At 41.3% G+C, this 26,146-nt stretch overlaps 1 protein-coding gene and 1 long non-coding RNA gene across 2 annotated transcripts in view; one reads left to right on the top strand and one right to left on the bottom strand.

The window, feature by feature from the left end:
• Positions 1-26,146, bottom strand: part of HLCS (holocarboxylase synthetase) — a 125,219-nt gene that overhangs the window by 52,647 nt on the left and 46,426 nt on the right. Inside the window, exon 7 of the mRNA XM_018555167.1 lies at positions 22,782-23,050. Within this exon, the coding sequence (XP_018410669.1) occupies positions 22,782-23,050 (269 nt within the window). The remainder of the gene's footprint in view (positions 1-22,781; positions 23,051-26,146) is intronic.
• LOC108785967 lies at positions 8,008-14,534 on the top strand. Its single transcript, XR_001941163.1, has 3 exons — positions 8,008-8,101; positions 9,932-9,933; positions 14,525-14,534. It is a non-coding gene; the product is annotated as an uncharacterized LOC108785967 (long non-coding RNA).

Genomic DNA, 26,146 nt, shown 5'->3' with positions numbered 1-26,146 from the left:
GCAGCAGAAATTTAAAGGGGCGCAGCATTCAGATTACTTCACATCAGTCCATAACTAGGCAGAATCACATCACATAATAAATCTCACGACTGCAATTTCCCGTTTACAAAATGGATACGTTCTGCGTGACTGGGAAAACGGAGGACAATTTCACAGCTAACAGCGACGCTGATCTTTATCAGCCCATGAACTATCATTACATGTTGGCTGAAAGGCAGAATCAAAATTCCGAGCTTTAGATCTGCTACAGAGAAAAGGCATCTGACGGAGATCAGCAGTCTTAGGGTAAAATCTCTCTAAATCCCAGCAAGCACGGTAGCCGAGCGGAGCAGAGACAAACGGGAGCTGCAAGTGGACAGCAGGCAAGTAATGAAGATGCATAGGGGAGGAGGTGAGCCTACTGTAAGCCTGGGTGGCCTTAATTGGACAATATTTATTTTTCTGCTGAGCGGGGACTGCTAGCAGACACTTGATCTCCTCATACTAGAAACAGTTACATCAGGAGGAAAAGAAGCAAAGCCATGCCGCCATGAAACCAATCAAGTCTTCACTTCCATTTTAAAGGATCTCAAAATAGTGCACCTTTTGGTCATGGGTTAAACATTTCAGAGGGAGATTGCACAATGTCCTCTTATTTACTCTGGCCTCCACCAGCCTACCACCTGCCCAAGCCAAAACGCTGCTTAGCCCTGTCCAGGAGAGGGTGACATCACCCTCCTTCCAGCAAGATCCTAGGAAATGATGAGCAGCCCAAACCTTGCGAGAAGACTTTCTGTTTGAGCATCATCTAGCAAGATTTTGGCTACTCTGTATTCCTCGGGACTTGGAAGCAGCACAAGGTCACATCGTTAAGAACAGCACGCTGGGGTAAGGTATGTATATTAACTACTTACCCTACAGGGTTTTTTTTTCATTTCTTACAGCATTTTGGTAAAGGTGGGGGGTCAAAGTAACAAGCAGACATTGCAGGACAAAGTCTAGTGTAACCCGAGCCAAAAGTCTTATTTTCTTACTTGCTTGGAGTAGGGAAGGGTTAGATTATCTACCGGGTTTTATTTGCTTTCTGTAAACTGACTAGGGAGATTTTTATCTTACTTCCTGCCCTGGCGAGCATGCAGGAAGTGAGTGGAAATGGTTTTTACCAATTGGGACTCTTCTGAACTGCAAAAGACTAACAAGTATATCAGGAAGTCAGAGCAGCTCGTCATCACAACATGAGATTTTCCAACTTACAGGTCGGCTAGAATTATGAGGTGAGTGAAAAGCACTCACCTCATAGTTCTCCTTTAGGCTGGGTTCCCACCTAGGCGTTCGAAATATGCGTGTATGACGCGATTTGCAGCCCACAAAACGCACGTCAAATGCGCGTTTACGAGGGCTATCCTAATGGATACGCGCGTAAATATGCCCCAAAGAAGCTCCTGTACTTCTTTGGGCGTAGGGCGTTTTTCAGCACGCCCAAGTGAGAACCATGCCCATAGGAAATAATGGGATTTCACTTGCAGGGCGTTTTACAGCGCGTCGATCAGCTGTAAAATGCCCAGGTGTGAACCCGGCCTTAATGGCTCTAAAATTATTGCTCTCACTCCGTTTGCGGCGATATGCAACATGTGCGGCACGTAGGCGCACCTGACGCATATATGCGTGTGTATTAGGGGGGTGGGTAATGACTTGCCGCTTCGCTTCCTGATTTGCCAGCTTCCCGACCAATCAGGAAGCCGGGCAGCGAGTCATTACACTGCGCCCGGCTTTCTGGCGAGTCATTACACTGCGCCCTCATCACCAAGTGACGAGGGGGCATGGAGTCAGCTTTCTGGCCAATCAGGAAGCCAGGGGGTGAGTGATTACCCGCCATCCGGCTTCTTGATTGGCCAGGAAGTCAGCTCCATCATCCCTGCTGACGAGTGTGCATGCAGCCGGCTTCCCGGCCAATCAGGAAGCCATGCAGCGTGTAATGACTCGCCACCCGGCTTCCTGATACTGGAAATTTTTTTCCACTTTGTTATTTGTATTATATTGGTGTGAGTAAATGTTTAATAAATACATGTTGAGTTTCTACTCTCTCCTAGTCCTTTCATTAATAGGGTGATAACACTAACCCACTAGCTCCCAATGATACAAGAGTCATGTCACTCTCCTGTGTGAACTGCAAAAAGCTGTGATTGCATCCAATCTGCTGCAGTGAACACTCCCTTCCGGCTGACTGACAGCGACTTTAACCATTTAGAAGCCAAAACTGGGACTTCCTGCTTCAATGATGTCAAGACATCCTCAAACGGCTTCTTCTTTCCCACAGCCCTGGCCCGCAGGAACAGAATTAGTGAAAATAGCAAGCAGAAATGTTTTCAATAGTTTTTTTTATTATAAAACCTACAAAGTAATGATATTATATGCCTGCTGTATACAATGTATTGTTGTGAATTGCAGGCCCCACATATATTTAAACTTAAAATCTACCTGCAAGAGGGTCCCGAAACGTCAATCTTCTATAAAGAGGACAGGAGAATTCAAGGTACCTCATGGGTTGTCAGCATCTGGTGAGGATTCCTGGCAACTGTGCAAAGGTAAGCACATTTCCCCTGCCTGCCATTCTCAGTAAGATATATACCAACTTATGGCCAGACTTAAATTGAACCGGTGCTACGTTCATGAAGGGTAAAGCTTTGGGTTCACTTTAATGACAGGTTCTGAGGAAGGGGGCGTGGCCCCGGAAACGCGTCAACTGAGGCATACTTTGCTGGCACACAGGAACACCATCTGTGCAGCTCTCACATGCTGTGTTTTGCTCTTCGCTTAAATGAGGATCAACCTTTGTTTTTGAAGGCTCATTGTCATCTACTCTTTTGCGAGTATTATCCTACTTTTGCCGTTTTGCTAATAAAAATTAATCTACACTAGGAAAGACAGCCCTTGTTTTTTCCTTAGATATCACCGTCTCCCTGACTAATGTGGGGCAGTGACATGTAGAACTTCTGCCTGTTTACCTCTTCAGTGGAGTGGTCACCTCTGGCGCCGTTGTTTTTTTATTTTTGTGTCACTTTAATGCCAGCCAGACCAGTTTGAAACATTTACCTTCCCAACACTTTCCTGCATCAACCTGACCATCACACTTATATGAGCACTTGGAATATCCTATACCAAAACCATGGACATTAATATGGAATTGGTCCCACTTTGCAGCGATAACAGCAGCCACTCTGCTAGTAAGGCTTTCCAATTTAGAGTATGTTTGTGAGAATTTGAGCCCATTCAGCCAAAAGAGAATTTGTGAGGTTAAGTATGTTGGATGAGAAGGCCTAGCTGGCAATTGCCATTCCTACTCATCCCAAAGGTAGTGAATAGGGTTGAGGTAAGGGCTTTGTGCAGGCCACTCAAGATGCTGTACACCAAACCATGTCTTTATGGAACTGGCTTTGCGCACAGGGGCAAAGTCATGGAACATAAATGAGCCTTCACCAACTTGTGGGTAGTGAAAAATTGACTAATATGCCTTTATATGCTGTAGGATTATGAGGACCCTTGATTGAAAACATCTGAACTCAATCATTTGGATAGGTGTTTACCTACTTTTGGAAATATAATGGTTGAGATGGTCAGATGTCCACAAACATTTTTGCTGAATGTACCTAATGCTTGTCGGTATGGGGAGCCTGTCACTCATTCACCCTCCCCTGATATTTTTTTAAAAATGAGAAGCCTGGAAATGTTTAAATAGAGTTACTTTTTTACATCCTTTCTTTAGTGGGAGAAAACCTGTTATGGGAACTAATATCTGACTCATATGTAAAAAATAAGTCATGGCAACTGGACTTGCTGTATTGTTCTTGAAGACCTTCCACTGGACATCCGACCAGCTTTCAATTCAGAACGACTTGTATACAAATTATCTGGGAATAAATACCGTGAATGTTGCTCCAATCCACATAATCTGTTAATCGCAAGGCCCTGACCACCTTTAAGGGAATTACACCCAGTCATGTGTAAGAACTGGTTTAAAAGAAGTGTAAAAGAGGCCATTTATGTAAAAAATGGAAAAGCCAAGCTTGAATAGAGGTGGGGGGATGGGACAGGGGGGGCATCTATTGTTTGCCACAGACAATGCCGTTTTAAAAAACCTCTCTCAGGTTAATAACACCTCCTAGACTCCAATTATGCAACTGCAATCAACACCTGGTTGCGATTAACAGATTATGTGGATTGGAGCATCATTCACCATAGTTATTCCCAGATAATTTTTGTACAAGTTATTCTGAATTGAGAAAGCTGGTTGGATGACCAGTGAAACGTCTTCAAGAAAATACATCAAGTCCAGTTGCCATTACTTATTTTTTACAGATATACCATGACCTGGATGAATGAGAACCTTCACAGACATAATATCTGACTCCCTTAAATCTGCAGTCTGTGCCGGCTTCCTCCATCATGCTAACCCAGAGCAGAGCAGAGGAAGCCCGTACTGCATTCTGGGAGCAAAGCTGATTTGAGTAGGACTACCAGACTATTTTTTTGATAGTCTGACCCCCTAATGACCATGACAAAGGGTCCCATTCACACTATAGTGTTGCAGTAATTTAACACAACGCACAATATCTCGCGGCACAACATGTGGGCGTTCTCAACTTTGCGAGCACCCTGATCTAGAATAATTACCATTTTAAATCTTTATAGCCTTTTGTTTTGTGCAAACATCTGTAGGGAGAGTATTAGACTCTATATTATTGAATAAATCAATCTACAAAACAAATAATAAAGAAACCCAAATGACTAAAACTAAAATACAGAGCTTAACTTTTTATGACTTTCCTATTAGTATTGCATATTTTTCTTCTAGCCATTCACGCATTGGAGTACATTTGGCTTCTTGAGAAAACCATATATTTGTCCCAAAACATTCACAATATTAAATGAATTGTTCACCTGTGTATCTGGAAAATATCTATCAGAGCCTTAAAATAACACACACACAGATAGAATCAAGTTCAGAGCAATAATACAATAAGACGCTGCCTTAAAATACTCCCGGACTTGCTACATAAGAGATTTCCATCAGTCAACAGCTGGTCGGGCGCACCAGCCGGCGAGGACTGTATCCCTACACCTCCTGTAACGAGGTGGGTATGAGCCACGCATGAGCTGGTTAGGTGGCTAATGTACTGTGAAGTTAAAAACACAGAACACTGGGAGTATATAAAAAAGAGAAATGGAAAATACTATACAAGTAGGATTTTAGTAAAAGCTTAAAATTAAAAAAGGGGGAATGTTTGCAAGTAGCTCAAATTCTTATTATTACTGAAAACAAAAGGACATCTGTACAGATCAACTAATGTTATTATAATTACCATGAATAATTATGTTTCTTTTACAAATATTATTTTAAAGGTTAAATGCATAATGATACTAATAGCTGCTACTATCAATTTTTTTCAGCTATTAAATTATTATATAAATGTAACTACTAATCATACATAGATTTAAAGATTAATCAAAAATCATAAATTATTCTCCTTGTAGAGTGTAAGCTCTTAGGAGCAAGGTCCTTTAATCCTTATGCATGGGATTGTATTGTAAAGTGCTGTGCAAACTGTTGTTGAAAATGTGTAATTTATTATATTACAGGCACTACTGCTTATAAAAATACTTACTATTAGCTGTAGCAGCAGTACTGTAATAAGGAAATAGAGAAAGAAAACACATCTTAATGTATTACCCATATTAGTGTGTTTATTAAAGTGTTTATCTTCTCTCCATATATTTGCACAGCATGAAGAGTATAACTTTGGATTTAATAAAAGCCAGAGGAAACACCAACTTGAGGGTTCAACGTCAGAAGAAAAACGCTTCATTGGAGAAATCCTGCAAATATCCAGGATTACTGTGTTTTACAAGCCGTGGCAAATTTGTACGTTGTACATCTGGTTTCGGGAGATAGAATAGGAGGTGTAGAAGGTTCGGCGAAAGAAATGTTTCCCTGTGTTAAAATAAACAGCTCAGTACCTAATGCTTAGTGAGGTGGTTAGATCCACACAGCCAAGGGCAATTAGAGGGACACAGATACCCTGCTGCTTACAAATTAGCACTTCATCAAAAGCTAGTCCAAATCACTGATTTAGGAAAGAACAAGGTACATCTTTCAGGAACAAAAACAGCAATTTCCCACTTAAAAAACACAACCAGGGAGAAGGGCATCATCCATCAACATTCTGTCATCTGAAAATCAAATTGCTTAAATTGGAACAATGGTGTATTTTCAATACGTACATATTTATAGTTATTAATGTATTGTTAACCGGGAAATCTATTTTTATGTTGCATTCGCAACATTACATGCTTACTGCCCCATATATTTAAATCTTGTATTTAGTTTTTAGATTTGTAAATGCTCCTTTTATTAGCCAACTGCATACTGCTTACTTAAAAGAGACCCTATGAGGTCTTTGAAGAAATGAAAACTGTAGTCTCCAGTAAGAACCCTTTGTAAGTGTTAGCAACATATTATAACTTTGTATTTTAAATCTAATAAAATTGGAAAGGACACTGTGCTCAGAAATGTTTGGTGACAAGAAGTCTTCTGTATCTACAAAATTACATCCGTCAGAATTAGTCTTTTTCTAGACTGAATAAATACTATAATACAGGTATTCCTCACTTAACGACCGAGTTCGGTTCCTACGACCAGGTCGTTAAACGAATTGGTTGTTAAGTGAGGAACTCTAGCATTAGTACAGTACTGCATAGCGTTGCAGATGTACAGTACCGAACAGGGTACTGTACATCGGGCAATGAAAATACTCACCGGGACCCACAGTGAAGATCGGAGGATGTCACTTCCCCCGGCGACACGTCGCACTGACTCTGACGCGCGAGGTCGGAGGTCGGTCGTAAGTGCGAGTGGTCGCAAAACAGGTAAGTCGTTAAGCGAGGAGCATCTGTATATCAACTATATCAATTAAATTACACAAAATAAGTCATCTGGGATCACCTAGAAGCATCCAAATAAAATATACATACCAACTAATCTAGGTTCTTCCAGTTCAAGGAGAAGGCAGCTTTACTCTGAGGCACTACAAGTTAAAGTCTACCCTATCATATAGTTGGAGAGGACAAAGTGGGGGAAGTGCACTTTGGGATTTTTTTAATCCCAGAATGTTAATTGAGGCTAACCAATACACTAAAAGTAGGAGGTACCGAAATGGAAATTTTAAAACCGAAACAAAAATAAAATTAAAAAAAATTGTCAGGCCGAAACTGAACCGATACCGAAAATGTTTTTTATTTTAATTTTTTTAATATTTTATTTATTTTTTATAAACTTTACAAAAAATTATTTATTCATTTTTTTATTAAATATTTTTATTTTTTACATTACTTTTAGGGGCTTCGGGGAAATATTAGGGGTCTAAACAGACCCCTGATATTTCCGTTTTAAAATAGAAAAAGAGATTGAGAACACAAAATCTTCAATCTTTTTTTCTGTGTCCCCTGTTATCAATGAACAGGAATCCTCTATACTGAGTGTTCCTGTTCATTCATAACATGAGTACATTGTTTGTTTACTATAACCACAACTATGAATGAACAGGAGGTGATGTAGATCACTTCCCATTCATTCATAATTGAGGATATAGTACACATACCATGTCCTCAATTATGTACAAACACTCAAGAGATCATTGATCGCTGAGTGAGTGTACCGTGCTCTTCTCTCTGACACGCCGTCACAGGAGGCTGATCGAGTGGTGTAGGGAGGAAAGCCAAGCCTCCTGTGACAGCGCCGTCTCCGCCCCCACATGGCTCTGCCGGACTGTGATACAAGGCACGATGGATTCATGCTTTCATGTTGTTTACGGCAAATTCTGACCCCACCATATGAATGTCGCAGCTGAATTCGAGACATCAGACCAGGGAACGTTTTTCCAATCTTCTATTGTCCAATTTTGGTGAGCATGTGCGAATTGTAGCCTCCGTTTCCTGTTTTTAGCTGACAGGAGTGGCACCCGGTGTGGTCTTCTGCTGCTGTAGCCCATCTGCTTCAAGGTTAGACGTGTTGTGCGTTCAGAGATGGTATTCTACATACCTTGGTTGTGACAAGTGCTTATCTGAGGTACTGTTGCCTTTCTATCATCTCGAACCAGTCGGCCCATTCTCCTCTGACCTCTGACATCAACCAGGCATTTTGCCACTCACTGGATATTTGCTCTTTTTTTGGACTATTCTCTGTAAACCCGAGAGATGGTTGTGTGTAAAAATCCCAGAAGATCAGCAGTTTTTGAAATACTCAGACCAGCCAGTCTGGCTCCAACAACCATGCCACGTTCAAAGTCACTTAAATCCCCTTTCTTCCCCATTCTGATGCTCGGTTTGAACTTCAGCAAGTCGTCTTCACCTTATCTAGATGCCTAAATGCATTGCCATGTGATTGGCTGATTAGCAATTGAACAGGTGTACCTAATAAAGTGGGCGGTGAGTGTATATCGGTTAGGTTTGCAGCAGGGATATCTGTGAGCCAAAATTCAAGCATTGTACAATAGAAGCAGTGATGTATACTATATATAATATAAGAATATTTGACCAGGTACGTGTCCTAGTAATTACATGTTTTGAACCATGGATAATCAAAGAATATTATCCTAACTGACATATGATAATGGCCTCTTTCTCGTGCAAAGCTGGCCAAATTCAAAGAACATTTGACCACCAAACATTCCCCAGAATGGGCTAATCAACATTAGATGTAATGCCAACCAGCAAAGAGATTTAACCTAACAACATTAATTTTCTATTTGTGGGTGAGCCAATATTTAAATTAAAGCAACCATTCAAATTTGATCCATTAAACCCCAAAATCAATGTTCACAATGAACCAAAGAACATTCAAATTTGCCTCCGCATTTTACAATGTGTGAAAAGTCCATAAAACAAATGTGCCAGTGCCAATTAGTTCACATAGAACAAAATAGACATGCAGTTTTGCAGGACAAATACCTATGCAATCTTTTTATATAGCCCCTAATTATCTTACAAATGAGTCTGGGAAGAGAACTAGAAAATGCACACCATCAGGAGGCCGTGAGGGCCGGAGTTGAGCACCACGGATTTAAACACCGCAGAAAAACCAAACCAGTCAGGAGGGATTTCCATGGTTTATTCCTATGCTCCTTTCCTACAACAGATGCAGAGAGAGCAGGGCCCAGGATTCTGCACATTCTTACAGCATTGATCCTTGAGAACCTGATATGCTCTGTGCTGTTAAAATTATCCTCGATCACATGCATTCAAAATGACATCAGCTACCACACAAGATTTTTAATACACACAAAGCAGGTGGCCAGCAGCAGTTCTCTCCCTCCTGTTCCACCTCACATCTGGTATTGCAATCTACCATAGGTGCCGGGTCTGATGTTATTAATTTTTTTTCCTCTTATAATAGAAAACATGGCTTTTATGCTTTAAAAAAATAAGAAAATCTAAAGCAGAACAGGCATTTGTTCAGACTATGGCTATTGGTTTTCCAAACTTAAATATGAGGCCATCAAATAATGAATATAACATTTGTAGAATTAAGGATAAACCATGTAGGAATATAAAAGTAAATTCAGGGCGAACTCCAGGCAAATATCTAAACACATTATTATTACATAGTATTTATATAGCGCCAACAGTTTGCGCAGCGCTTTACAATATAAGGAAGACATTACAGTTACAATACAAGTCAAGACAAGATGGTAAGGAGGGCCCTGCCCCTGAGGGCTTACAATCTAAAAGAGGAGGGGGAAATGATACATGAGGAGGTAGCTGTGAGGGGATGAATTATTTGAGAATGTGATGGTTCAGTGGTTAGGTTGAGGTGGGATAGGCTTCCCTGAAGAGATGAGTCTTTAGGGAACGCCTAAAGGCAGTCAAGGTGGGAGATAGACGGACAGGTTGGGGTAAGGAGTTCCAGAGGATGGGAGAGACTCTAGAGAAGTCCTGGAGGCGAGTAAGGGAGGAGTGGACAAGGGAGCTGGAAAGCAGGAGGTCAATGGATGAGCGGAGGGGACGTTTAGGGTGATACTTTGAGACCAGGTCTGAGATATATCCGGGGGTAGAGTTGTGGATGGATTTATAGGTGACTGTTAATATTTTGAATTTTATCCTCTGTGCGAGTGGAAGCCAGTGGAGGGATTGGCAGAGGGGGGAACACATAATTGAAACACACATTTGCGCTTAGTAGCTGCATCTTATCAGGAGATTGACAACAAGTACTGTAGTTGCCAAGTTTCCCCAAATCCTGCGAGACAGTCCTGGTAGGGATGTTCAGATACCAAGTACCGTACTCGGTACAAGTTCAGATACTTTCCAGCTCCAGGACTAGACTAAAGAAAAATTCAAAGTTAGGAGGCAGCTGTCATTTGTAAGGAGCACACGGAGCTCCTGGGATGTGTACATCTCTGTCTTAATGTATGTTTTTATAAGCATATATAAAAGGGATGCACCGATACCATTTTTCCAAGTACAAGTACTGATACTTATCCAAGTCCTCACAGACACAAGTACTGATACATTTTTGTTTATTGTCATGTGACAGTTTTTCTAAAACAATACAGACTAACGATTTCAGGACAGTGGTGGAGAGCCAGAGCCAGGTCCCAGCTGCAACCACTGCACCCTGGTAGTTCTCATGAAAATGCCAAGTATCTGCACTGGTATCTGCACTGGTATCAAGACATCCCTAAGTCCCAGGATTGTGGACACTCCCACAGTGCCCTACAGGATGCAGAACACTGTTCAGAGTGGCAGGGGGTGCCGAGTGCTGAAAACGCTCTCTGCTCCAACTTGCACTGCAATTATGCCAATGGTTATGTAATTTAAGCCAGTAATGTGAATGAGCTATCAATCTCCCATGGTCCCACAAAGCTGCAAGTTAAATCGCATGGCAGAAACTCTTAGCAATGAATTTCTTCTGTTCTCTATCACAGAAGCAGGAGAGTATTCTTTCAACAAGCTCTAATTTAGGAAATGATTTTTTCCCATTCAAGTACACCCTTATGAGACTTCATGAGCCTAATCTAACTATTACCTAACAATCTCCTTCATAAATCTAATCTAGCATTTACCCAACAGTCTCCTACAGTAGTGATGGGCTCGGGCGTGTTCGCAGCTCCACGTGCCAAGCTCGCCAGGAAGCTGACAGTGCTAATCACAGACATGGAGACATTTCCCAATCTCTGCAGCTGCAGACTGGGATAATGTATCAGTACCTGTGATTGGCGCTGCGGCAATGTCAGCTTCCTTTCGGACTCGGCGCGTGTAGCTGCGAGCACGCCCGAGCCCATCACTATCCTACAGTAGCACAAAAGAGCCATTTTTGCAAAGGGAAATTTGATTAATTCTCAAAGATTATAAAAATAGCGGTTTAGATTGTGGCTTAAAGTAGAACTGTGACGGGACTATGGACATTCAACTACTTTACATATTCTTAACGAGCAGTGAAAATGTTCTAAAACAAACCCTTACTGATCTCTGCATTTACAGACGTCATGGAGTAATTAATCTTCAAAGTTATGAAAAATAAAACTTTCACTTTTGATTTCCCCTCACACGATGGTTTTGTTGCCCCCCTGCCAGCTACAGTAACTTGGCAGCCTATCAGCCTTCTAATTTTTAATGTAAGAGCAGGTGCACAGAAAAAGGGGGGCGGAGAAGGATTCTCTTGTGAACTTTGGAGATCAATTGTGCCACAGTGTCTACATCTACAAAGGTCAGTAGGGGCTTGTTTAAAAGCTAATTTATGGCTTGTAAAGAATATGTTAACCGTTGACTGTCCATAGTCTGGCCACAATTTTACCTTAAAGGAAAACTATGAGGCGAGTAAAAATCACTCATTCTCATAGTTCGAGCCGACGTGCGACAATGAAACTTTCACAGGTCGGCTCTATAGATCGGGAAGTAAGCGAACACATACCGTCGCTTGCTCACTTCTCGATCATGTCCCCGCAGACAGCAGTGACTGTCAGTCACCGCTTCCCGCAGGGATTCCCCCCTCTCCGATCCTCCAGCGCTGACTGGAGGAACGGACGGGAGAGGGGCGGGTACAGCTGGCTCTGCCTCTAGATAGGCAGAGCCAGCTCTCATTTAAGCAGCTGGGTGGATCTCGACAGTAATACCACGAGCTGTAGCTCACAATATACTGAGCTTTGGGTCCCTTGACCCTTAAGAGAACTATGGGGAAAAACACTTACCCCATAGTTCTCTTTTAACCACCTGTGTCCCCAGGCCTCTTTCCCTCTAAATCCCAGAATTTTTTTTTTGTGGCGAAGAGGTCTTAGTTCAGCACATTATAGCTTTTAGGTTTTGTAGCCTACCATAACAAAAAATGCAAAAAAGGAAAAAGTCCTACTCACCTGGTTTCCCTGCTACTCTGATATTCAGACCAATACAACATACCCTCAAGGTGACCCAATAGGCCGAGAGACCCTCCCCCCCACTTCCTTCTTCTTCCTCCCCTCCCTATCGCCACTCCCCCTCATACTATCTTGCATCATTTTTCCCAGCACAAAGCAAATACAGCATGATAAATAATTCTCATATATCTGAGCCAAACAAGAACATTTTCTTCTCTTGCGATTCTTAAGACTCTCCCCCAACAAATCTGAAGAGATATCATAATTTATTTTATTTACCTTACCTCCTTCCTGTATATTATGTATATGCCATATGTTTTTTTCTCTTACCTCTATTATGTTTTACTGAAAAACCTTGAATGAGAAAAATAAGGTGCTACAGCATATTATTTTTAATTGGAGGTCATATAGACTTACATAATTAGTCAGGTTAAAAAAAGACACAAGTCCATCGAGTTCAACCTATAGAGTGCTACTTAAAAAAAGAAAAATCAAGATATTAAATACATTAAAAGTTGATAAATAAAAGCAGTAGATTGCCTTGATTATATTCATTCAATAACAGTAGTAACTGTAATATAATGCATTGTAACTGTTTCTTTTTTTTTTACAGGGAGTAAAAAGGATACCAACTTTACAGCAATCCCATAGATTCCAAATCAGTGTCAAGGGGAAATGTAGTGTTCCCTTTACAATTAAAATGACACTTGAGCCTCAAGGATATGAGGTGTTATGACTGAAAACTTCACGTGAATACAAAATAAGATTGTTAAAATATTTGCACTCCTGACATAATTGGAGGAAAATTAGGCCGCTGGGACCTGGGCCAACCAGAGGGGGAGAGATTCTGATATTTTTAACGCATTTATGGGAGGTCAGAGTCACCTAAGTCTGAGGAGGGAGCTGGATTTTCGAGACAATCATTTGATTATCTAAAAACAAAATTAACCTGTGGCCTCCGATTTCTGGTGGATTAAAAGTCAAAGCCAAATTAACCTATTTCAAGTGAAATAAGTAACGTGCTGCTCTGACCCTGACTACCTAATTCAGATTTCTTTTTTTTTTTTTGGTGTTGTGAACACAAAATAAGATTCAAAGTATATCCAGCACTGCATGAGGAAAATCACTCAAAACTTTTTCATGCTGGTTTTTTTTTTGTTGGTATGGATCTACAGGTTTTCCCATTGTAACCTATAGAGCTGCACAATGCATTCACACCCAAAAGTTTCTGGACTAGTGTGTGACCGTCACAACTATCTGAGCTTGTTGGACATCTCATTCTAAAACTATAGGCATTCAAATAAAGTGGTCTCCACACCCTCTTTTGCAAATATAACAGTCCCCACACTTTTGGGAATTTTTGCAAATTCAGCCAAAAGAGCATTTGCAAGGTCAGGTACTGATGCTGAATATAGAGACCTTACTTGTTATTAGCATTCCGATTCATTCTTAAAGCATTCAGTGGGGTTGAGATCAGGGTTCTGTGCAGAGCAATCATAATCCTCTACACTCACCAAACTCATGGAATCATGTCTTTATGGACCTGGTTTTGTGCATCTGAAGCCAATAATTTGGAGGGGTGTCTAGATACTTTTCTGGATGACTATGATACTATGGAGATATCAGACCAGAGTGTGGACAGGATCAAGCAGAGATCCAGACAGGTGTAGATCAGCAAATGGTCCAATAGGCCATGTTGAGAACAAAAACAATTGCAGACAAGAGGGAAGACAAGAGTGTAGTTGGGTCCTGGGTGAGGTCAGAGCAGACGGCAAACAAAGCATGGTCAGGCAATCTGGGTCAGCAAACAGCAGAGCTGGTGCTGAAATACCCCACCATTTCAAAGCGTACTGAAGTTCTGGCATGCATTCTGTGGCTACTACTAACAATACTGGGCTCGGTTTTCTGAGTGCCATTATCAGTAATGGCAAATCTCTTGTAAGTACCATTAGAGGTACCGGCGGGTCTTCTGAAAGTCCTAGCCAGAATTTTCAGAGAAGTTCTGTAAATCCCGGCACAGACTCTGCGAGTAGCACAACAGGCAGTCTGGGTAGAAGCCCATTGCCATTCAGGGGTACAAAAATGACTTTGAAACTGTACTTGTGGGGGCCTTTAGTATGTTTAAGGCCTGGTTCACATCTGAGCGTTCTGAGAACAAATGGCAATTCACACGTTTTCGTGCATGATTGCAGCGCATTTGCGGAATCACATACAAACACGAAATGAGCTTGCGGTGCCATTCATTTCTAATGGCACCCCAAATCCGGCCCGCAAATCACGCAGTTTCCGCCTGTGCAAATGCGTACAAAGGCGGCAGAAAAAACTGTGGTCGCACTTTGCACAAAAACTCCAATGGGGCTGCGCGCTGCGGTGCACAAACGCGCTTAAATGCACATGAACGCACGTACCCATGAACGCTCAGATGTGAACCAGGCCTAAAAGAACTTGCATATATCTGATTGACCCGATAGGATGCACAATGATCAACTGAAGGAGAGCATATGGCAAGCTTATTTTCTTTTTTTTGTTTTAAACACAGACTTCAGCTTTAAATGTAATCATACAAGTTTAGAACAACTCTTAAAAATATATAATTCAGGAAATGTATTATGTAGTGAATTCAGGGAAGAGTTAACCAAGTTCCATGGCAGAGTGAGCTCAGTGGAATATTCCCGAGTAAGGCTCATCAGCCTCTTAGCTGAAGACGACTTGGCATGTCAATGAAGGCATTAAGTGGTGTACTTTGACTTCATTAGTTATGCAGTCAGCCCCGAGGCAAGGGGTTATTGGTCTTGCCAATTGCAGTTACACCAGTCTTCCCACCTAGCCATCACAAAACCAGCAGAAATGAAGGGAAAGCATTCAGCCGGCAGCACGGCGGCCATTCAACACATTATGCATTCACTGCGAGGCGCGGAAAACAGGCCGCTGTGTCTCACACCTGCAGAGCCAAAATGCAATAAATATGCAGGGGTGTATGCATAGCTCAGTTATGCATATTGAGACTACAGTGCCTGTGCATCTATATCTATCGGTATCACTTCATCACTTGGTGTGTGAGCAATAAAAAAAATACATCATTTGTATATATACACACACACACACACTCATATGATATTATATGTATACACACGAATACATATAGGGAGAAATGAAAGCAACTCCCAATAATTTAGGTTTAGTGATTTTAGATCAGTTAGCAGAGGTCTGACTGATTGCTGCTGGTAACTTCACTCTGCGTATCATGGGTGTCTTTGTAAATTCACAGAATAATACCAAAATAGTTTAAATAAGAGCCAGTATTAAATTGTCCCAAAAAATATATGATTTCTTGACTCAAGAATTTAGCAAAATAATTAAATGTTTTCGTAGAACGGGATGAAGCAATGCTGAAATATTGACTTGAATAGCTCAAACCTAAAACAGAAATATTTTATTATGAAAGAAGCATTTATTCATGGCCTACATTTAGAAAGAGACATTTTCCCTTGGCATATTCAAAGCACAGTGACAAAGGCTCCTGCTAGCCCAAACTCTAACCACCTTTGCACTCTACTGCCATTCCATTACTTTGTCGCAGTCATTATAAAATACTCTGTACTTTGGTTATGGGGAAGCATGCAACCCCCTCCAATGATGCAGTGCTTGAGCTTAAGTGGCCAATTAGAAGGCCTGAACACCATCACATGAGTAAGGACGAAATCATCAACCTAGTGTAAGCTCAGACACCAACCAAAATGGAGCCTACACAGGGTTTAACTCAGTGCTCTAAAGAAGGAACGGAGCAGCGGGCAAGCATAGGGAAGGTAACTATTTGTAGGTCGAGGGGCCTGTTCTCTTTGCCTTGATTGGACAAGGTGAAACTGTTTCTTAAATAACTTTCTTTGATAAGTCCCAGGAATTATTATATATTCTTCCATGAATCTCTTTGGAATTGCTGGATAACTTCCAACACAACCTTGGACAATTGTTACAGATTGTATGATGACAAAATAAATAAGCAAAAGTTACGGAAAACCATAGTGTCCTACTCCTGAAGGTAGCGCTATAACCCAATGGTCAAGATCTAAAGATCTCCACTGTGTCTTTCAAAGAACGGAAGATAAATATATGTCAGTGAAGAGATATAGGCAGCTCTACGAAAATCTTGAATGTTATCATAAAGTCAAACTTGGCCTCTCTCAAACCTCCCCCCCCCCCAAGCCCCTCAAACAAGCCTTTCTTTTGTTTCAATTTGATAGACAGATAGTCTTACTGGGCAATATGAAGGCCAAGCCAGGGCCAAACTAGAGCTTTACAGGAAAATCTGAAACTTAGATTTAAATTCAGATTCCTGTATCTCTGGATCTACTGATTGTTGTTGCATATGGTTTTCACCCAAGGTAAGCTCTGATTATGCATTGTTGACTTTGTACCAGGTTTACTTTTATATAAAATCAACCTGTTTTTTTTGGTCAATGGACCTTTATTTTTTAAGAATATAGATCTTCATGTTTAGGGGGAATATTCAGTTGATTTTAACCATGCTCCCTACACTGTATTCTCCATTTATCCCTGTAGAGAACTCTAAGCGGAGCCTAAGACCCCATTCACAACGAGCGATTTGTAGCGCGCTTTCAGCTCAAAATTAGCTCAAACAAGAAGCTCAATGTAGCTTGTCCATTGCATTTCAATGGAACTGTTCACATCTCACAACTTAATGTCGCCTGTAGCTGGTAGCTCAAGTCTGTGTCTCAAGCATGACCTATTTTTCAGTGGATTTTGTGCGATTTGGCCCCAATAGGCTTTGATAGGCTGCCAAAAGAAGCGCTACGTAGTGCGACAAAATGTGCACTGCAGCTCAATGTCGCTCAGCTCAAATCAGCGCTGAAAAAGCACTTTTTTAAATGTAGCTCAGTGTGAATGGGGTCTTACAAAAGCGTGACCGGTCTAATGCTAAACTCTACGGAAATGGCAAGAAGGACAGCACTGCCCTGGATCTTTAGCAGTGAGCGAGACAGATCTTACTGCTAAAGCCTCAGAGGAATGTGAGCAGCTGGCACACGAATCAATGCACTTGTACCAACCCAACACCAAATAATTAACAATATTTGGGTGGACCTGTCCTTTAACTGTCCCTGCAATAACACATATAAATGATAGCACCTCATCGTCCCTGTTTAGCACATTCACTCTCACTGGATGCATTCCTACTCCGCATACCCATCGCTTTCATCTCCCGATGCCACGGAAACGCTACACCAAGACAATGACAAACTGCTGCTTTCCGACATAAAGAGCAATTAGGAGTGTGCCATGTTCGAATTAGTCATCAGTTTAGTGACTACTCATAATGATGTGTCAAACTGCAAGGGACAGCCAAGAACAAAAATGTACTTTTGTGACCTCTCCAACGCCACCTCCGTCGCTCCCTGCAGCCCTACACGTCACTACATAAGCAAAAAAAAAAAAAGTATCCAGCAAACATATATAAATGTATATAATATATACATATGCAGGAAACAGAAATCAGTGTGGAGAAGAGTAAAAATGGGATGGAACTAATTTAATGGCTCAGTGACCTCAGAGCGGAGAAACAGCGGAGTGTAATAAGAGTTTGTGTGTGTATGTTTCCAGCCCGGCTGGTGAAGTGCCAGTCAAGGCTTCGAGCCTAACAACAGGTGGAAGCGATTAGTCCTGTCATAGAAAGTTTGAAAAATGGATTCTGGGCCCAGGCTGACTAAATTGAATTTGACAGTGTTGTCCTAAAGATTCGGAGGAGGAGGGTGAAAAAAATCTATAGTTTAAATTGAAATCCCTTGATTATTCATTAGATCTCCAGATGGCCTGTGTTGATGTTTTACATATTAATATATATGTTGTGTTATGGTTGGCAGCGGAATGCTTGTTCTACGGTCAGGGCTTGCGCGGGCTTCTAAGTGTCCTCATTAGCGCCGTAGTTAGAACAAAAAATAAAAGACAGGGGAAGGGCGGACTCTGTAAAGGTCTGGGGAGAGTTGCTTCTGTGATGAATATATTAGACGGTCAGTAAGTTACATTTTTCTCTCAATAAAGAAGTTTTATTGGATCTTTCGTAAAATTCCAGAAAAGAACAGGTTTGAGGGACAATGAGCTCTGTTTGGTGCGTGCGTTTTATCAAGAAGCCACATTCAGAAACAAAACAGACCTTACATTAAAAAAGTTACATCTGAAAAGTTTCATTTATATGTTCCCTTGGCTGTAAGTGAAAGTTGTGCAAGGTTCCACCCACTACATTCTGCTGACTGCTCCTTGGCAAAGCTCTATGCTGATCACAAGAGACTGGAGTTTTGTGTCAGCAGGTCACATGATGTGCAATGTAAGCAAATCTCTCAGACCCTGGCTGCACTGATGAGAGTCGGAAGCTTCAGAACCTTTTAGATCTTGGGTAGGTAAACTCTGGCCCTCCAGCTGTGGTGAAAACACAAATCCTATTAGGCACTGCAAGACTCTGATGGCCACATGCATGACTGTAAATGTAGTTTCACCACAGCTGGAGGACTGGAGTTTGCCTATGTCAGGGTTTCTTATCCTTCCTTGTCCAGTTGCTTGGAGCATGGCTTGTTTGCAGTGTCTTTGGCACTGTTTGTTCCTCTTTGGTGCCCTCTTATGACCAAAGCCGTTAACATCATAATTCTGCAACTACTCGCAAAACCTCTGGCAGATTCTTGTCTCCGAGTGATGATGCAAATACCAGCTCACTATTTAACCATCAGCGTGTCCATTCAGTCTCTGCTCTTGCATGTGTTCTGATCTGCCAAGTGCTCTGCTGTTGTTCCTGTTCTCTGTGTATGACCCTGCCTCTGGCTGACTGATCTCCTGGATCCTGACTCCAGCTATTGTTTCCGTAAATCCTGCTTTCAGTGCTCCCTGACCTGATTTGGCTGACTACGCGCTTTGACATCTGACCTCTGGTTGGCACCGACGATGTCCTTGACTTTCTCTGTTATTTTTTTGCCATTTATCTTTTGTTGTTTTCAATAAACTCCTTTTATTTTTTTTAACCTGCACTTTAGGTTTGTCTGGTTTCTTTGTTCCCTAACAGCCTATTCTTCTTTAGATGTCAGGGGAGAAAGAATGTGTAGGTCAGCTTTCATTAAGCAATTTGGGGCTACTCTAATACAGCAGGTCCAGAAAACACAGAGAATGTAGGGTTGATCTGGATCAGAGAGTGGTATTAGTAACTCCAGTATGTATTTATATTAAAGTGCGATAGACATCCAAACTTGTTATTTTTTAAAGTTTTGGATGGAGTGGAGAGGAATTAGCACACCTGCCAGGTTGTATTGCTGTCTGTGTCCATGTTACGGAGATTCACCTTCTCTATTTGTCCTGGTGACCTTTATCACTGAAAGTATAAGTTAAAAAAAAAAAAGCCCAAAATTTGGGCGGTCATCAGAATAGGAATAGATGGGAAATCTTCCGATGAGGACACTAGTTCTGGTGACCCTGCTGAACAACACGGAATTCCCTGTTTAATTCAATTCCCTGTCTTTGGAGGGATTTCCTTACACCTGTTGTGGCTACTGAACAGGAAGTAAAAGGGAAATCTCACACATACATTTCTTTCATTCAGCTTACAGGTCAAACGAAAATAATCTAGCAAATTCCTCCATCCACGCTAAACCAATCTTCCATGCCAGCCTATTGTATTCTGACAGCCGTGGCCCGCCACTGTCAGAATACCCCAAAAGTGACTGCAGCTGATTGGCTGACAATTCTCCCCCGGGCTCCTTTGACCAAAGTTGAATGAAAATGCAAAGGTCCTCCTATTAGGACAATACTCACTCAGAGCAACCCATTACAATTTTCTTAGTTAATAAATTGGTGGAATATATTTACAAAATTGTTTTTGATTGTTTGTTTGTTCTTGACATTTAAATTTCTTCTCAGCAAAAAACAGAAAATTGATTTTAACATTTTAAAAAAAGGGTTGTTTGTATACAGTATATATCTACAGTATTTATCTATATACTACCTACAGTGTCCACCTAGCCATTAATAGAATTAGATACTAAAGATAGATACTATCTAATATACAGTATATCTATCTACAGTATCTATCTATCTAGTACATTATCAGAGACCTTTTCCCGACAGCATAACCTTTCTCTAGAGAATTCCAGACGAAGCGAAGAATAGAAAAAAAATACATTGTGGCTCAAAAGGCGATTGTCTGCATGGATCGGTCCTCTGCATTCATTAACACAACTAAGACACGGCCAGACTATCCAATCCATTATGCCCCAAGCACCCTGGACCTTGTGTCATTCAGCCAATCATTTCTTGAACACACAGTAATAGGCTGCCAAGATAGAGGTATATTTTGTAAAGCCTGTTAGCACCTCCACTAGTTGTACATCCGCTGAACAAACACATGCCAGCTACTACCAGGCGGTTTACAGTATATAAAAAAGGTAGTCATGGTTAAATGTATAAAACTAAAAAAAATTATGGGAATGGACTATAACGAGGAGATAGAGGATATTGTGGAAAACGATATTTTGTTTCCGACGCACAACTGACTTCCCGTCTAGTAATCCCACAGAAAGATGCTACCAGCTGCCACTTTCCAGTTTGTAGGCTAAAATGTTTACGAACATGGAAAAAAAGAGCTACAGGACAAAATTAAAACACAAAGTCGAAAAATTGAGTTTCTATGCAAGTCTGGGGAAGATTTCTTAAAGGACAATCGTATATTAGCGAGATGTCAGAAACATTCACTCAAAAACAGTCACATAGCAAAAGTGCGGTCAGGATTGAAAAAAAAAACACAACAGAAAGCTTTGTTAGTGTATAGTTAGAAGAATGTATAATAGTTTTTAACATATTTCCTTTACTTATAATGGTAAGACAAATAAATTGTAGTTGCCAACTAAATTTGAAATACAGCATGTCAATATTTTGCATTCACCCTTAAAAGAGAACTATGAGGTAAGTGTTTTTCCCCATAGTTCTCTTAAGGGTCACAGGACCCAAAAGCTCAGTATATGGCGAGCTACAGCGCAGGGTATACTGAGACCGCCGCAGCCGGGATGGATCCCGACATTACTGTCGAGATCCACCAAACTGCGTGAGTGACAGCTGGCTCTGCCTATCTAGAGGCAGTGCCAGCTGTGCCTGCCCTCTCCCCCATCCATTCCTCCAGTCAGCGCCGCAGGATCGGAGCGGGGGGGGGGGGGGGGGATCCCCGCACTGAGCCGTGACTGGCAGTCATGGCTCTCTGCAGGGAGATGATCGAGAAGTGAGCGAGTGACGGTACGTGTTCGCTCACTGTTGGAAGCTAAAATAATTGACATCTATGATACATCTTTGATGGAAAGGTTCCTTAATATCGTGAGCTGCCCGTGCTGTTTGATATGCAAATGAAGACCATCAAAGGGTTCTTGGGGCTGGACACTGATCAAAGGAGATCTGCTGGACTGTCATGTCCTGGGGCAAGCCCGACCCCCTGCTGGTATTTACTGCCCTCACCTGTGTCAGCAAGGCATATATGCTGGGATGGGGGCAGGGGCATGTGATGGAACCTTCTTCCTGTGTGACACTAACCTAGCTGACAATCAAGACCTTTGGACAAGACAAGTCTTTCTGAACTCTGCAATCAAGAATGTGATTCGCTGAGACCTGCTGGAGAGGCGTGTCCGAAGAACAGAGAAAAACCCATGGCTTGTGTGAATGAGAGAGAGAGAATGGTGTAGCTAGCTGTAGGATCCTTAACCTCAATTCCTATCCCCAATTCCCCTTTCAAATTCCCTTAATTGTAATATGAATGTATATCCCTATTTGTAAATAAACCCGACACTTATTTAAGATTCAGTTGTTCATCAGTAATTTAAGGGCACCCCCAAATCAGAGCACATTCTACACTCACTTCCCGATCTATTGAGCCAACGTGTGACAGTTTCATTGTCACACGTCGGCTTGAACTATGAAGATGAGTAATTTTCATTCACCTCATAGTTCTCCTTTAAAGCCTGCCGGTGGAGCTCTAGCCTCCTTTTTACATTTAGCATTGTATATTTGCTGATACTGTGCTAAAACGCACCCACTGTTTGCAGAACTCATGACCCATTGGTTATGAGAGTGCTGAGTTTGAGGCGTTAGACAAGGGGAGCTTCAATTCAAATGCTCTGGAAATCCTTTGTCAGGTATTAAATGTTTAAAATAAAATTGACCCAAAACAGTGTGTACACAAAAATGTGTACATAGGGAAGATAACCAAGCAGCCTCTGTATGTGGACATGATATGATTGATCCATGATACCCAAGAGCACCTCTCAGGTGGATCATTTCCTAACATTTTTTTAAAGCCTTTTTATACATTGTCTGTCAGTCGTGTGTGTCAAACCAGCCATTGTGATCTGAAGCAGGCCCAGGACTTACCCATCCAGAAGGTTAAACGTGCTGGTGGTGACTTCAGAAAACATCAGCACCTTCCCAAGTGTTTCGGTACGGAGGTTCTCTCTGTACTTCTCCAGGCTGAAGTCCTCACAGACGAAGTCTTCCTCTCCTGTGATCAGGGGTGCCAGGGAAGGGGTGACATCAATGTCAAACTGGGGGGACTCGAACACCTTCAGAGACATCTTGCTGGATTGGATCAACCCATTCTTTGCCCTTGATTTAATCCACTGGAGAACATCAGGGTATTTATCCTGTTGAGAGAGACTTGAGCGTCAATTATTGTTCATCACTAGCGGAAATAAGCTAAGATGATATTTATGTGAAAAAAAATATAAGACAAAAAGCTTAGATAAAAACAAGCAGAGGTGGCCAAGATGTTTAGAAAACCAAAGATTCCAATCAGAAATATAAATTCCAGAAGCTTGGAGAAGAAAATGAGACCTGTATTTTGACTGGCTGATAACACATTGCGGGCTAACACTCACCCCGGCTCCTTACACAACATAGCGGTCTTAAGTTGGCCATAAACATTTACAGGGTTATTCAATAAAGAGTGAAGAGTTTGGAGAAGGCCGGAGAAGTGAACAATCTAGGACAACATAGCTGAACTGGAAAGTGAGCTGAATTGGAGAATTGTTCCAGTTCAGCTATGTTGTCCTAGATTGTTCACTTCTCCTGACTTCTCCAAACTCTTCACCCTTTTGTGAATAACCCTGTTAGTATTTTCTCATTCAGTGCACAAAACAGCATGGATGGTATAATCTCCCCTGTTAGCTATAGAAACGAAGCAGCCCTGGGAGCATGGCTGCTTGAATACCCAAACAGTCACTGTTCCGACAACAATTGTCTGCCTGACTTATGAAGTCGACGTTTGTTGAGCTGGGTGAGGTTGATAGGACCACCCACAGCTCGAATTTTGAACAATTCATAGGAATTAGACAAAGTTCAAGCCATGTACGGCCATCTTTAAGCTTACTTTAGAATATTCCTAGAATATAATAAGAGGGAAATCCTCCAGTGGGGACACTTCTTCCTGTGACAAGTGTCAAAGGGAGGATTTCTTATCATTTGAAGAGATTTCATCTAACTTCCTGTTTCATCTATAAAGGGAACCAATGGGACACAGATACCAAAAATAACTTGACGAGATTTTAACTCTTTTATACTCTAACCAAAATAAAAATTAGATATATCTATTAGCACTAGATATACTTTAAGAAATGTATTCAGTTAAAACAAAAAGTGAAATTTAGTGATACAATTCAGGTGACACACAGACATCAACAGAAAAAACTGATTTGCAAAATTGGATTTTATTTTTTGTTTTATGTCGAATGATCTGCATGCTTGTCTATTTTGCCATGAGGTAATCAATGAGGAAGCATGGACCTGACCTTCTGGCCAATCAGGAAGCTGGGGGGGGGCGGGTATTAACTCGCCGCCCGACTTCCTGATTGGCCAGCTACCTGACCAATCAGAAAGCTGTCATCACACTCCGCCTGGCTTCCTGATTGAACGGAAGCCGGCTTCAGGCTCCCTCGTGAAACTTCCTGATACCGGAAGTTCCAGTATCGGGAGAGGCATCGGAAGCATTTGGGTGAGTCCGAGTACTTACCCAAATGCTCACTATAGGAGCATCCCTAATTTTAATACGTTTCCTTTTGTTCAGTCAAATACATTTGAAATATTGCATTTAAGTATTTTGTGTTCTCCTTTTGAGCCAGTAAGTGAAGTTCTAGTGTCCTTTTCACATGTCTAGTTAAATAGCATTCTTAGCTTTGCTGAAAGTAGGCCATTGTTACAAAACTCAATAGCTGAAGCTGAATAGGTAATTAGAGTAACTAATCCATTTGCACATGGCTCAGTCTGAAGTTTCAATCAGATATATAAAGCCTCAAAGCCAGTGCTGGCTCTACAGCTAGCCTATCGTGCCCTGGGAATCCTTTGTCATTAATTGCACATATATACATATAACAGATATAAGCCTATAAACTTTAAAAAAAAAAAAACTATAAAAAAAATGACACCAAATCATTCTAGGTTTCTTTCAACAGCTATTATACAGATATTGTATTACACAAGATTTCTGCCGGTCATCACAAAACAGCTTGCTCATTTAGGGCAATTGGGGTGTATGATCCTCCTGGAAACACCCTGGTGCTGAGTGATGTAACACAACTGGATATGATGCCATATCTGGCATTATATCCAGTTGATATGACTGGATAGGATGCAGGCTGAAACCTGAAGCATGATCTGTAAGCAGATGGGCCCAGAAACATCCTGAGAGCTCAATATGTCAATCACGCCTCTATGGATAACACAGCAGGTATGTCAGCAACCCGCAAGTCTGCATTGCATCAGCCTCTGTCAAATTCCCATCAGCCTGCGGTTTATCTCAGTCTCATACTAGATGCTGTACAGAACATCAAACTTCATTTTGTCTGTCATAGTATCTAATGCATTATTATCTCCCAGGAAACAGAACCTGGATCTACTTTCCATCATAAAAATGGACTTCTCTGGTAAAGAACAGCTTTTTAAATGTATTTTTTAGATGAATGGTACATGTAAAAGAGATCAATTTAATATATACACATACAGTAGATATAAAAAGTCTACATACTGTATCCATGTAAAATTGCCAGGTCTTTGAGATAATGCATGCACTATTTTTTGTGATCGTACCGCACTGGAACGCAGGAGATTTTATTACTACGCGGTCCTGTGCAGCCGATCGCACTGTGGTCACAATCGCAATCATGGTGGTCACTAAACTTGTATACAAACAAACCTACCGCTGTCAGTAAGCCTTCCATAGAGGCGCAGTGACAACTTAAGCCAAGATAATTTTCATAGCGCAATTTAGTGCGTAAATATATATTTAAAAATGTACATGTAAAATAAGCAAAAATGTCCATTTGCCAACTTATAAAAAAAAAATTTTTTGCAGGATATTTATTAAAACAGTGTCCCGAACAAATGTTTTATTTGTCCCTAACCCTTTTTGTGATCAGAGCACATTGATAGACTCATTTTAGCAGCAACAGTATGGGGTATATTTTTAAAGCAGGGTGTCTCAAATACACCAAACATTCATGGCAGGTCAATTTTACTGGTGCATGCGTTTTAAATGACAGTGATTGATTCACCAGTAGTGTATGTTTAGTTAAAAGGCACATTCGCCGCTTTATAAATATGCCCCTTTGTGTAGATCCTCAAATCATCTCTGAATTGGTGCTGACAGTGTCCTTCCTTCTGGAGGGGGGCTACTTTTGTTCTGTGTGTGGTAAAGTAACCACCACTCCAAGCTCGCTCACTCCTGTGATGGATTATAACTTCAATAC

This window comes from Nanorana parkeri, unplaced genomic scaffold (genome assembly GCF_000935625.1).
Source record: "Nanorana parkeri isolate BGI_ZX_2015 unplaced genomic scaffold, ASM93562v1 scaffold186, whole genome shotgun sequence".
Classification (NCBI taxonomy): domain Eukaryota; kingdom Metazoa; phylum Chordata; class Amphibia; order Anura; family Dicroglossidae; genus Nanorana; species Nanorana parkeri.
Note: the sequence above shows the minus strand (reverse complement) of the source record. Positions and strands in the feature narration are given on the sequence as shown.